Source organism: Rhyacophila brunnea, unplaced genomic scaffold, assembly GCF_057557595.1.
Source record: "Rhyacophila brunnea isolate RB1 unplaced genomic scaffold, BYU_Rbru_1.0 scaffold_10, whole genome shotgun sequence".
Lineage (NCBI taxonomy): Eukaryota > Metazoa > Arthropoda > Insecta > Trichoptera > Rhyacophilidae > Rhyacophila > Rhyacophila brunnea.
This window is the reverse complement of record NW_028232752.1, coordinates 35,693,391-35,707,028: the sequence shown is the minus strand read 5'-3', so window position 1 is coordinate 35,707,028 and position 13,638 is coordinate 35,693,391. Positions and strand designations below refer to the sequence as shown.

The 13,638-nt window shown below is 37.2% G+C and overlaps 1 protein-coding gene across 1 annotated transcript; it reads right to left on the bottom strand.

Annotated features, from left to right (window-relative positions):
- Nucleotides 1–5,558: 5,558 nt before the first annotated feature.
- Nucleotides 5,559–12,310, bottom strand: ova (ovaries absent). Its single transcript, XM_085953707.1, has 2 exons — nt 11,999–12,310; nt 5,559–9,999 (listed from the first exon to the last, which is right to left on the bottom strand). The coding sequence occupies exons 1-2, from the start codon at nt 12,017–12,019 to the stop codon at nt 8,347–8,349; spliced, it is 1,674 nt and encodes a 557-aa protein (XP_085809833.1). The 5' UTR covers nt 12,020–12,310; the 3' UTR covers nt 5,559–8,346.
- Between the last annotated feature and the right edge of the window lie 1,328 nt (nt 12,311–13,638).

The following is a 13,638-nucleotide window of genomic DNA, read 5'->3' as shown; positions in this document are numbered from 1 at the left end:
GGTTTCCAAACTTTATGTTACTACGCCTCCCTTTTAAAAAAATCTAATCTTGGCGCCTCCCCCCCTTTATTTCATTAAATAATACAGACACCTTTTTAAATAGTCAACAATGTACAAATACAAAAATATGATAAAAAGAACTTTTTATATACAATGTTTTTATTCTGTTGAATTATTATGCTCAATATGCTTAAACTTGTACTTGATATGAAGTAAATAAAAAACAAACAAACAAGTTATCATTTAAGTATATCAATCATCATATGGGTATCACATCGAATTGCAACGCACAGCCACATATTTAATAATCCTGAAATAAAACAGCGACTTTTTTTTACTATTAATAAAATAATGTAAAAGTGCATTAGGAAACTAACCAAGAAATCAGTAAATAGATTTTTGTTTGCTTCAATATATCTGGCGCAGAAATCATTTAAAAGTGTTTCCACATGGCGAACTTATTTTTTTTGTAATTTTGATTTCCAAAGCTCCAATGTTTTATGAATGCTTCACTTTGTCTTTTTTAATCATTGAATGCATTAGTAGTCCTTGCATTGATTTATTCACTATTTTTTTTTAAATTTCAACCAAATAGACAAGTTTAACAACAAAATTATCGTTCCTAAACAAATTTACCTCAAATTTGCCTCAAATTTCAACATGATTTGAATCGACCCTTTTATTCCATTTCACTTCACAATAGTATAGAAGTGAGGTATTATAAAATTAGTCTCCATATTTTCAGACAGGCCCTATAAAACAACTTTTTATAGGACTTATGTACTTTATAACTAACGGCCATTTTATAAATGTGCATTTGCAAACTGCAAACCTGTGGCTACATTAATAATTGTGTTCAACTTTTCGCGCCTCCCAGTTTGGAAATCGCTGCGCTACAGGAAAAAAAGAGTGCAATATCGTTTTTCTGATTTTACTAATTCTCAGTCCCGTAACACATTTTGTACCAAAAATGAATATTGTCCTGTTAGCAAAGTCTACTGCACGCATCACGCTACATCACCAATTGCATGAGTCAGTGAACGTTTCTTTTTGTCTGCATGTTTACAAATTTAAGACTCACGTAAACACCGTGTGCTCTATGTTTTTAATTGTTCGCTATATGGATTTTCTATTAAATTATTATCTATGGTCTCCTGGTTGGGTTCTGTTCAAAATATTATTTATGCATGCAATATCGCAAGTAGTTTTTTTTTTTTTAATTTTTGTCTCCAGATATATTGATAAAATGAAAGACCGAAAATGACATTTTTGGATTGGGTAATCGACAGTGCATTTATCTACCAAGCAAGAAATGTTTATTAAAAAACACATGCAAAAACGGAAATTGCCATATGTGATTAGACTGCCAATAATTGCTTCACCCGAAGCTCTTTGCTTTTTTATTTTATTTATCGATAACTGCGAAAGCGACAACAGTTTCGATCTCCTCTTCCGAATCTGAGGAATACTCGGGTTGGTGCTTTCCATATTTGGATTTATAGAGGTAGCGTTCATTCAAAATATATTGCGGAATGAAGAAACCGTAGACTAAATTTATCAGCATGACAGCACGTGACGTGGTGGTAATGTGTTCATCCCAGAAGTATTAAAATAAACAACCATGTGATATTGTGTTACGATTTTAATATAAATCATGAAATATGTATATAGATACGCAAAGTCTGCATAATATATTTGAGTCTTATCTTTATTACGTAGGTATACACAATAATTTTCATTTTTTTCTAATAATATTCGTATCCATTCTATTTTAACATTTTTTTTATAAATTTTCCAAAGTTTAATATAAATTATAAAATGTAAAACACAGAAATAAATAACTAAGGATAAATATTTGGAGCAGTTATGAAAAGGTAGTAACAAAAGTATTGCCATCATTAAATTATTTTAATAATAATAATAATAATGAATCATTACAAGACCATTATCATATCTGCTCTCTTGTAAAACCTAATTTCATTACAAATTAAAACTAAACTACAAATCACTTTATAATATCATTTTAAATACAAGACCAGATAGAAATATTTACATGTTCAATTATTTCGAAAATAAGAATTAGTCGGAGATCGGGTTACGTATTTATAGATTGCATACATGTTACTTGATTTGCAAAGGCATAAGATGATCCAGATGTTAGAAATCAAACTAATGATTTTCCACATAAAATCGGCTGCAATATATATATCTAAACATAACTTCGATTCCAAAACTATGCAAAAATGGATTGTCTTTTACGTAACTAACTTGAAAAGCATTGCTTATCCTTAAAGCGGCTGTTGTGGCTGCGGTGTTATGCGCCATTTTTCATATATTCATATGTTCGACTGTTATATATTAATGCAGTTCAACATATTATGTACACAGTTGTACAATATTAAAACCATTTTTTAAAATCCTATTCCTGATACAATTGAATATCAAATTACTAACATTCTCACTGTGAGATCTCTGTATAAAAATGAAAAATAAATACAGTCGACTCTAGATTCGCGGGGTCACACAGGAATCTCCCAGACAAATTCGAAACATCGATGAAAATATCCTTAAGAACCCGACATCGACGTACATGTTTCCAGATTACATTCACGCTGACAGGAAATGATTGATTTGTAAAAAAACGTAATAATAGTGGATCCCTCAGCACTTCTCACGAAACACGAAATTTAATTCAAATGCAGAACAGATATTTTACCCATTATATACTGTGAATGTGATTTTGATGTGTGAAAACTATGATTTGTTGGTACATAAAGCCCGGTAAATCGAGAGTCAACTGTATGTGATTAGATTTTGCTTCACTCTAATGTTTTTTAAATAAAATAATGAAAGGTGACGGAGAGTGGAAGACCCATGAAATTATGTTAATATATTGAATATTATTATATCATTAAATGAGAGGAGGCTTCGGACATGCGGCATCATTGAAGAATTTTCGAGAGGTCCTCATACGATCATGATCACAGAGCTGACGAAAGTGAGCGAGCGAGTAAAGAGAAGTGTCATCTATCAATGCTGCATACTTGGGACACATTTTCCCCAATGAACAGGATGATCTATCAGAGGCGTAACACCCGGTGAGGTTTTCTCGCCTTCGCCTTACACATGATAAATTTGTTAAACACTCGGGACGTTTGAGAATTAATGTGAATGATGCAGAACAGAAGGAATTCGGTCGCCGACCTTTCAAAGAAAAATATTTGGGCATCTTACGGTCTTATTATCGTACCAATTTCTTCAATAAATAATTGGTAGCCTACATTTTAACTTTGAGAATATTATAATAATAATTTGGTATATCATCCTTAAAAATAATTACGTCCAATCCAAAATTATATGGTGATATTGATATCCATCTGCACTTTAATGATAAATATATTGTATATGGTTGGTTTAAGTTTTTCATTGGAAATTGAGTTTCTGTTTTTACTATATCATATTACATAAGTATGTAAATAGGTAAAAATTTTCTTTAAATCCATAATGTAGAATGCGTCAAAAATTGTCATTGAAAACAAATTATTTAGATCATTTTAAAGATTCGATTAACTCGGTCGTGATATTACAATTTGACAATAATCGACTTAGACTTAAATAACACTGATACTGATTTACTTAGGAAAACAATATTGAATATTATATAAAGTTATATTTTATATAGATATACTCTGCCTGTCTGTATTTTTTATACTGGCGCCCGTGCGATTTTGCATTACAGATATAAAATGAAGTAAGCAATTGAAAAATGTCACAATCAAAATTGGTAATACGTTTAATGAAGACGGAAGTTAATACAATGAAGTCAAACAATTTGAGAAGAAACAATGCAAAATTATTTCAAATGATACACGAAACTGCATTCTCCAATATGATAATGAAAGCGAACGATGATACATAATATATATAATTTGTACACAGTACAGTTCGCACGGAGCGACGAATAATTTTTTATCCGTCATAACAATAATAGGATATTAACATTTTTCTATAGCATACGTGAAGCATCGCTACGTGAGATACAATTTTTTATTACAATCTTTGATAATTATTTACATGCGTTACTCGCTTTGAGAAAAGTAAAGGCGTTTAGTAAATTAAAAAACTAATCGTTAAATAAGTCAGTCAGGTGTAACTTTGCATACACTATTAACGAGTACTCAAAATTTGCTAGAACAAAACATTTTCGCTCGGTAAATAAGAGACAAAAATGGAAATAGAGAAACATGATTTTCAATAAAAATATTGCATTTAAATTGCAACAGTCCTGGGATAATTACCGTGTTCTGTAATAAATGACAAAATATCTCAGTAATTTTGGACAATCGATGGCATTATAAAAACAAAATAAAACATTATATATAATGTATTACGAAATATAAAAATAAAAAGTCTAGAGTTGTGCAAGAATTAAAATGTATGCAAAAAGAGTAATAATATTTAGATAAGATAGGTATGTATTTAATATAATACGTATATACATATATATAGGTATCTTATTGAGTGTAATGCAAAACATTTTTCCCAAATATTATGACTTAAAATATAGTAGTAGATATATTAAGGGCAAGCTAGTGTGAATTACTAGGAACGCAGCACATTAGGTTCATTTTCTGTAAAGCACACACACACACACACACACACTCCACTCGATGACACAATCTGAGTAGTATGCATCTGAAACATTGACATTGACCAATTGTTTTCAGGATATGGCAAATTTGCGTAAAAAATTTAATACGTTGGTTGGTAGTATTTCCAAATGAAATTGGTTGCTGTAATAATTGTATAGGTACTGTTTTACGATTTCCACTGTTACACCCCCGAATGGTCCCCATTTGGGGATGTCTCTGTGTATCTGGAGAGGCCCGAGTCGGTATCAAATCCAACAAATAGTAATGGCTGATTACGAAAATAAATAGTAATAGAGCCGGCAATGCCGTAGATTACGACCGTTGAAAAATGTTTGCAACGTCGCCGTTTTTCGACAATGCTTCACGTTGAAAGCGAAACACAAGATGGCGGGTAATACGCTGGAAACAGCCGAACAGTAAACACGCACATTTCGTCCTCCGTAAAATAAATTATTAAAAATGTAACTATTATATAATATTAACTTAAATAAACCTCGCCGTTTCTGATCACAATTCCGGTGTGTTATTTGTCCACCTCCAAATCCAGAATTCGGACGAAAAAAAACCACAACGAAGAAAAGTGACAGCGTGCTTGTCACTTTCGAAAATGGAGGGAAATGACACCACACATTATATTCCAAAGATTTAGTATTCTGCATTCAAATCATTTTATAGTGATTTATTACCGATCGGCACGGTTAACATAATAGCATCGAATAATAATTGGCCATATATATACATTACTTGTGTCAATGTGCCACACTAAACACTAGCTACCCCCAACATGTACAGATTATCTACCATAATATGTAAAAAAATAGGCAGAAACATAATAATTATATAAGGTGTCCGACTGCTAAAACCGACAAGTCTACAATTCAATATAAGCGGTGAAGTTTCTTTTTTCTATCATATTTTACTTATTACAAATTAGAACAGTCTGACCCTATGTTTCTATTAGCCGATAAACCCTTTTTTGCGATACATGAAAAAGAAAATTGGACTTATTGGCGAATTTTACAAGGTCATTACTTTATTTCAAATATTATATTGAATTGTACTTTGAATATGCATGCACTTCAATGTTTTGTAAAGATTTTAACCAATGTGCGACTTTTCAGTTTTAGAAATCAGACACTCATAGGTTGCCGTAATGAATATTATTGAGAAATATAATATAAAGAAAGGAAGATAATAAGCTAATATGAGTATGTATAATAAATCATGCTCTCAAATACAAACATTTTCCTCCTAGAATGTATTTTATATTTTCCACAGTATTGAATCAGTTCAAAATGTCTGAGTTGTCCATGTCATGAAAACTATTTGACAATAATCTGATGGATATCATCCTTGAGCATGGAAATTACAATGTCTCCGAAACAGAGGAAATACATTGACAATTTCATATAGGTAGATATATTGAACTCAGAAAATATGACTACAAATTGGTTGGTGTTATGCACTATGAAGGCCGAGGCGGAGTATAGGTCGGCGCGGTCGCCTCCTGAATTATGGGTTGCAGGTTTTAATCCCGTGGCCGGGTCAAATTCACATGTCGTGTTTGGATTCCAGGTATGGATTGAACTGTTACCCAAATGATAATTATTACGAACAATTATCTCGAAAGCTGAAGGCTGACAGAGGACATTTTTTTTCAATATCGAATCAGCTGACGGTTTACACACCGACCGATTCACTCTATAGGCGAAATTGCTATTAGCGCGTAAAAAACTATTCTGAATAAATATCACAAATTATATTGGTACATCAATAGCGGTCGGCATTTATAGATATTTTTTTATTTGGATATGTATTACTTATTGCCATTAAACACGTTAATGCGTAACACAGACACGACACTAACCAATATATTGTCATATCGCATATTGAATCAAAAAAATCACTTTTGGGAATGCTTCTATTGAATTGCCCACTGTATTTTTATGGCGATAAATGGTATTTCAAGATATTATTAATTCATAAATAACATAACATAAAAATGAAGAAAATTTTTCCTAAGCAGGTACATCATACTATATTTCACTGAAATGTTTATCATTCTGTTTTGCAAAACTGGAACTCAATGCAGCATCAACTCTCAAAATTGTATTTCATCGATGTAAGTTAATTGATATCCTCCGCAAAACGCATGTTACTCAACGCATCGATGCACACGGAGATACTGCAACATTGTCTTATTGAAGAAAAAATTATTTAGGCGACAACAAAATTGTTGCAGGATAATTTTTGCATTCGTTTAAATTGCTGCTATCATCCCTACTTTGTTATTTTATCATCTAATACTATTAATAATCAATAATCACAGGCACGGCCCGCCTCGACTACAATGTGTGCAAAATGTGTATTGCCCTCGCAGGGCCAGTAAAAGAACTTTAGTATTAAAATTTTCACAAAGATTTCTTCTTTCCAGCTGACAATGATACAAAATCAACCAAAACTGAAATGCAACTAAGTACAATGGAAAGGAATGCGCCAAACATAAAACGTCTGTTTAATTTTCGTAGTCAATTCGTACTAAATAATATTCTTTACAAATTTAAAATAAAGAAATTTCAGGTACATTTATATGGATTGGGCTGAGTTGCACTGACCACCAATACCGACCCATATTGTGCTTATGTCGTAATACGTTAGGGCCAGTTGCTTAGTCATAATTAACTGCCACATGACATAACTTTAGGTGGTAGTCTGCCAATATTTGATGACAGCGCCATTTATCAGTTAGGTTGATTTAACAGCGACATCTTTGCATTCAGCCCTTAATCAGAATATGGCCGTAAGATCAAAATATGGAACGTTGCGATCTGTGTTCGGTATGGATTGATTGTAAAAGAAAAGAAATTGGCGCTGCATTGATACTCCATCAGACTGTATAACTCTAAAGTTACTCATCCTTTTAGTGGAGAAGGAAATGTTATACGAATGTTATACATATTGATTTTTTTCAAAACACTGGCATATTCTGAAAAACCTTAATTAAGTAACTAATATATTTGATGTCAAGTCACTTTGAAACAATTGTTTTTTCTTCAAATGTTCCCCATCCCCCCAAACTCAACTCTCCGCAGAAAACGGCCATATTTCACGCACAATTAAAACGAGTGAACTGAAAACTATGCTATCTTTTAAAAATCTTATGGTACATAACATGGAAATATGGGATCGTCATCAGTGGTTCTCCCACTTCAAGATGATTTGTGAAATATTCAATGATTTTTCAGTAGGTACATCAGATGTCTTATAAGTTAGTTATATTGCGCAAATCTTCCTTATCCCAAAATGTTCATTTTAATTTGAAAAATTTGAAAAGCAGTCATTCGTTAGAGATCATTTTGACTGTAAATCACAGGTGACTTCTCTGTATTCATGCTGTCAAGAGTTTTCTGGGACTGTCTGACATGTGTCAGTGTTAATTGATTTGTGAAAGATCAATCCGTGCTGCCTGGCTAGAAATATGCCAACCAACTCAGAACAATTCTCTATGTTGTGACATGATCTGACCACCATCAGAGGTGGTGTGGTCGCTGTAGATGTGCATTCGCATGCCAGTCGAATATGTTTTTCAAAATAAAAGTAGTCCAAGTCAACTTTCCAATTGCGATTGGAAGATGAGGGTCTTCCTCGGGACGTGAAAAGAGGAACCCTCTAGGAGACACCAAGGCAGCGGATCTTAATCGATGGATATGACCTGACCGTTGAGATTGTTGTGTAGTTGCTGTAGCGGCTGGAGCTTGAATTTAGAAGAGTCGGGGAAACAAAGTGCGGTGAAGAGATGCGGTGACGCCTCGCCCCATGAGGGTTTTCTTCTAGGCGGGGGGCGGCAGCGGGCCGCCTCCGTGTGCGAGTCCGGCTCGGCCGGCCGTTCCGTCTCGGGTGTGGCCACTAGCGCCATGCTTTGGATGAACACCGAGCCGCCCGCACGCCGGGACCCCGGGGCAGGGACCAGGTTCTCGTCTCCGCCTCCCCTTTCGTCCTCCTCGTCGGAGCACAGGTCAATGACATCACCCTCGGGGAGTGACGCCTCGGGCGGCGGGACGGCTCCCAGGTCAACCGGACCATTGCCCGCCGTGACGGACACAAACTCTATCTCGTTGTCACTACACGAAGAGTCGGCACGGAGCCGCAGGCGCGCCTCCGCCGCCAACCTAATTTGCAAGAGGTACTCGGCAACCTCACGCTCTGTGATGCGGACGAGCGTCACCATTGGCCTCCGACGCCCCAGCCCCAGGTAGAGGAGCTGCGCTCGAAGGTCTAGGACGGGGCGGCCCCGTCGCCCTGGGAACGAATGCTTCCTGAGGCGCCGCCGACCTCTTCTCTTAGGTCCGCGGACAGCACGGGGACGTTCAGGCGGTCTTCGGAGCCACGCGGGGCGCTCCTGCGAGAGCGGGGGTGCTCGACAGTGTCTGTCGGGGATTTCGCGCTGACGGGCGGTGGCGTCTGGTGGGCGCGAGCGATCACCGTAAAGACGCCTCCCGGCCGCTGATGAAAAAGGGAAGCAGTAGACGCGGCCCAGCAGTGTGGCTCGTCGTGCACGCAATGGCGGTCCGGGGGCGATGGGGGGACCCGGACAACCGGGGGGAGGCACCGCCTCAGCGCCGGCGTCGGGAGGGCCTAATCCGAGCGCCCTCATGAAACGGAAGCGGTCCATCTGCGGATCTGGCTCAGGCTCCGGCGGGGCTGGGTCAGGGGAGGGGGGACGCTCAGGGCACACTTTCTCATGGCGGCGCGCCTCATCCAGGCTATGCAGTACCAGGTCACAAGTATCGCACAGATATAGATCCATACGGGCATCCAGCGCATCGGCAGTGGCAGCAGCAGGAGCGGGGGCGGGACGGCGCGGCAGCAGGCACTTGCGGCCACCAGCCTCAGGACGGCGGTCGTAGAAAATGTGCTCATTGCGAAATGTGACGAGCAGCTTGCCTGAACGACGGCTGTGTAGTGAGGTGGTGCGGCAGCCGCAATTGTCAACGTAGCGTAGGGTGGACGGGTGGTGGCGCGATAGCTCTTCAGAGAAGGCCAACAGAAAAAGACTGCTGTGGTGGGCGTAGCAGTCTCGCACCAGCGAGCGCAGACGCTCCGCCCAGTCGGCGGGCGGGCGTGGCGGCGAGGCAAACGGTTCAGAAAAAGGCACGTCGGTAGGCCACCAGCGCGGGCGTCGGATACGGTCGGCTGTATCGTGCCCCCAGGAGCAGTGCAGTAAGAAGGGGACGAAGCGCTCCAGCTCCGGGACGCCCATCGCATCTAGCGAGGCAGGGAAACCACCGACGAACAGCAACGGGAGGTTGGCGATCATTGTGGAGGGATCCGGCCGCGGGTTCGGCTTCTGGGTGGACAAAAATCAATAAACATTCAAAAATCAAATTCATGAGAGATCATGATTAGCCTATAAATTCCCTGCTAATGAATAGTACTTGAAGAAACTTGTCAAATAAGAGATGAAAACGAATCTTGAATCCATCTTGAATACAATCATTTTCTAGGTAAAATTTAAGCATCCTATTATATTCTGGAAGAATAGGCATAATTAACACAATAAATTACAAACATTTTCAACATGAAACAATCATGTTCTACCAAACAATGGCTTAAGCCTCAATTACATTGAGCTTCTTTACGAGCTGTTTATTGGCGAATTTAAAAGCGGGCGTTCCTCGGTAGAGTGTTTACAACCTGCTTATTAGCTTATTCGATGATTACACTGGGCGACTTTATAGGCAGATTGTAAATTCGCCAATAAACAGCTCGTAAAGAAGCTCAATGTAATTGAGGCTTTAGACAGGTTTTAATTGAATTTTAAAAATTAAGAATATTTTTTTATCTGTTATCTATTATGGTTTGCTTTAGGTATGGTTTAATTGAATTTTAAAAACTAACCAATAACATCTGCAAATTGTATTCTTAGTTCAATGAAAATAAATAAGAATGACTGACAAAGTTTAGTGTGCACAATGTAGGTATGTCGGATCTCTAGGTTCCACACTTCACAGCTTAACTGCCTTAACTACACCCTTCACCACTGCAACAAATACCTCAAACCAGACTCATGAAAAAACAAAGTATGCGCTTTTTCATGAAAAATAAAAAACAGGGTAGGTACATGGGGAGACCAAAACACGATGTTACATGTCACATTGTAACGGGATGCTTCCAGCCGACACCTGTAGAGTAAAATTACCCACTCATTGGCGTTACTCCTCTTGACGAGAAGTGCCATCTAATATTCATAACAAGAAAGAAATGACTCCACACACACACACCGACTCTATGGACAAAAGTAAAGACCTCCAGAATTAAGTTCATGAAGAGTTTCATTAAGAGGATGACAGAAGTTAATTGGGTACAAGTTGGTTATGGGGAAGCCAGGCGGGAGTCGCGCTAATTGTCATAGCCGATTTTGGCAGAATTCAAGAATGAAAACCTAATCTAACCTAACAAATAATCCAGTATATCGGCTATTTTCAAAATGTGTTTGCCGCTGGCTTCCCCATAACCGACTTGTACCGTTAATTGTCTCCCAGAAGAGAGTGGCCTCAAAAAATGGGCAGAGAAACAGTCAGTCATATTTGGATAACAGGGACAACAGAGAAACTTTCACCAGGATATGAATTGTCTTTAGGTGTCTGGAAGTAATTGAATAAGCTAAATGTCAGTGTCTCATCATGGAAGACAAACCTGAAAAGGTTAAAAGAAATCCTAATCATGGCGAAGAGCAACAAGAGGTCACATGCCGGTCTGCCCTCTTACTGGGGTTAAATGCGGAAGACAATCGAAAAGCTCCTGAATTCTGAAAAAGAAGATCTAAACTCCGAATGGCATGGAATAAAATTTTTAATGGCATTATTTGAAAAATTCAACATTCACTCATGAACTTTTCTGATGTTCATAATCGAAACTGGATAGGTCAAGGAAGAGATTTTTGAGAATATAAATATTCAAATTCACATTAAAACTATAGGTTAAACCAGATTTATTCATAATATAAGTAATATGTTTATTAAAATTTGTATTTTTTAGGTACCTACTACCTTCTCAACGAAACTGTTGAAGATGAGAATATGCTCCATTAAAATTAAATATTTAGTGGACCACAAGCAAAATTTTTTAAGAAATACCGTTCTAGATGCAAAAATAATCTGCAGGCAGAGAATACACAACTAAAACGCGGTAAAGGGTAAAGGATCGTTTTACGCGAACTGAAGTTTCGTTCTGAAATGTGACATCCTGTATTTATAATACACATGCAAGAACACGTAAGTAACATTTTCTACCCAACGAAAAATATGTGGAAATTGTAATATTGGAAATGAAAGAATACAACTTACTTCACTTCCAATGTAAGACATGTTGTATTAGTATCCTATTATCTACCCATACGCCATCCTTGTACTTGTATGTATGACAAATTATGAGATCCAGGCCAGTTCATGTCGCTTTGTCACTTCGATAAACCATCGCAATATGCATTCTTCAACGAGATATTGATATGATTATTTGGTTTTCAATAATGCCAGCGCAGTTTTTATTCTTACTCAACACTTAAGATCTTTACAATTTTTTGATACTATTCTTATTTTCGATATAACTTTTTTCGCACTCGCAGCTTTTGATCCACTAAATAGAACGAAAACATATATGTAAAGTGTTGCCAACATAACGAGACAAAATGGCGATTGGCGCCATGCAATCCAGCCATCATAATTTATTACCTACTATTGGCGTAATAAAAATGACAGTTTATTTTGCTTTTTGTACAATACAATAATGACATATTTAGGCATAAATATTGATAGAATTAATTTTTCCCGTCACTGAGTGATGTTACATAATCGTATAATTACTTAACGGTTACCTATCTGCAACTTAACAAAAATATTGATGCCGCGAGTCAAATAATTCTACGTATTGGGAGGAGAGACAATAGTACGTCATAATAATTACATAACAACATTATAAATTTAATGTATAACCACGATTCATGGACGACCCAGACAAATCCGCAACATAATCAACTAAATATCTTACCTGTGTTTACAATAATCATAGATACGAGGGTGGGTCAATAATTCCTTAGAAAAAAGCATTAAAACAGTTTTTATTTTTTTATTTTTTTTTTATTTCTCAACATAATCTCCTTGGAGCTCAATACACTTGGTTAGACGTTTCTCAATTTTTTTTAAACCGTCAGAAAAATAAGTTTTCGGAAGGTCCTCAAAATAAGCATTTGTCCGATCGATGACTTCTTCATTTGAAAAAAAACGTCCACTTAGCCATTTTTTTAAGTTTGGGAAAAGGAAAAAGTCACTGGGGGCTAAATCTGGCGAATACGGTGGGTGGTCGACCAATTCGAACTTCAATTCTTCAATTTTAGCCATTGATCGTAAACATGTGTGAACACGGGCATTGTCCTGATGAAAGAGGATTTTTTTCCTGTTTAAATGAGGCCGTTTTTCTTCAATTTCGTTTTTTAGCTGGTCCAATAAAGATGCATAATAATTCCCTGTTATTGTTTTTCCTTTTTCCAAATAGTCAACGAAAATAATTCCACGTGCATCCCAAAATACAGTAGCCATAACCTTACCAGCTGATTTTACGGTTTTCGCCTTCTTTGGACATGGTTCGCCTTTCGCAATCCACTGCTTTGACTGTTCTTTCGTCTCGGGAGTATAGTGGTGTATCCATGTTTCATCTACAGTCACAAAGCGACGAAAAAATTCATCCGGATTGCGTTGCATGAGCGACAACAGGGCTTTAGAGGCCACCACCCTATTGCGTTTATTGTCGACTGTGAGCAAACGCGGCACCCATCTTGCAGAAACTTTTTTCATGCCCAATTTGTCATGTAAAATAGAAATCACGCTACCTTTTGAGATCCCTGTAACCTCAATTATCTCACTCAACTTTAATCTTCGGTCACTTAACACCATATCGTGGATTTTATTGATCATTTCTGGTGTAGTCACCT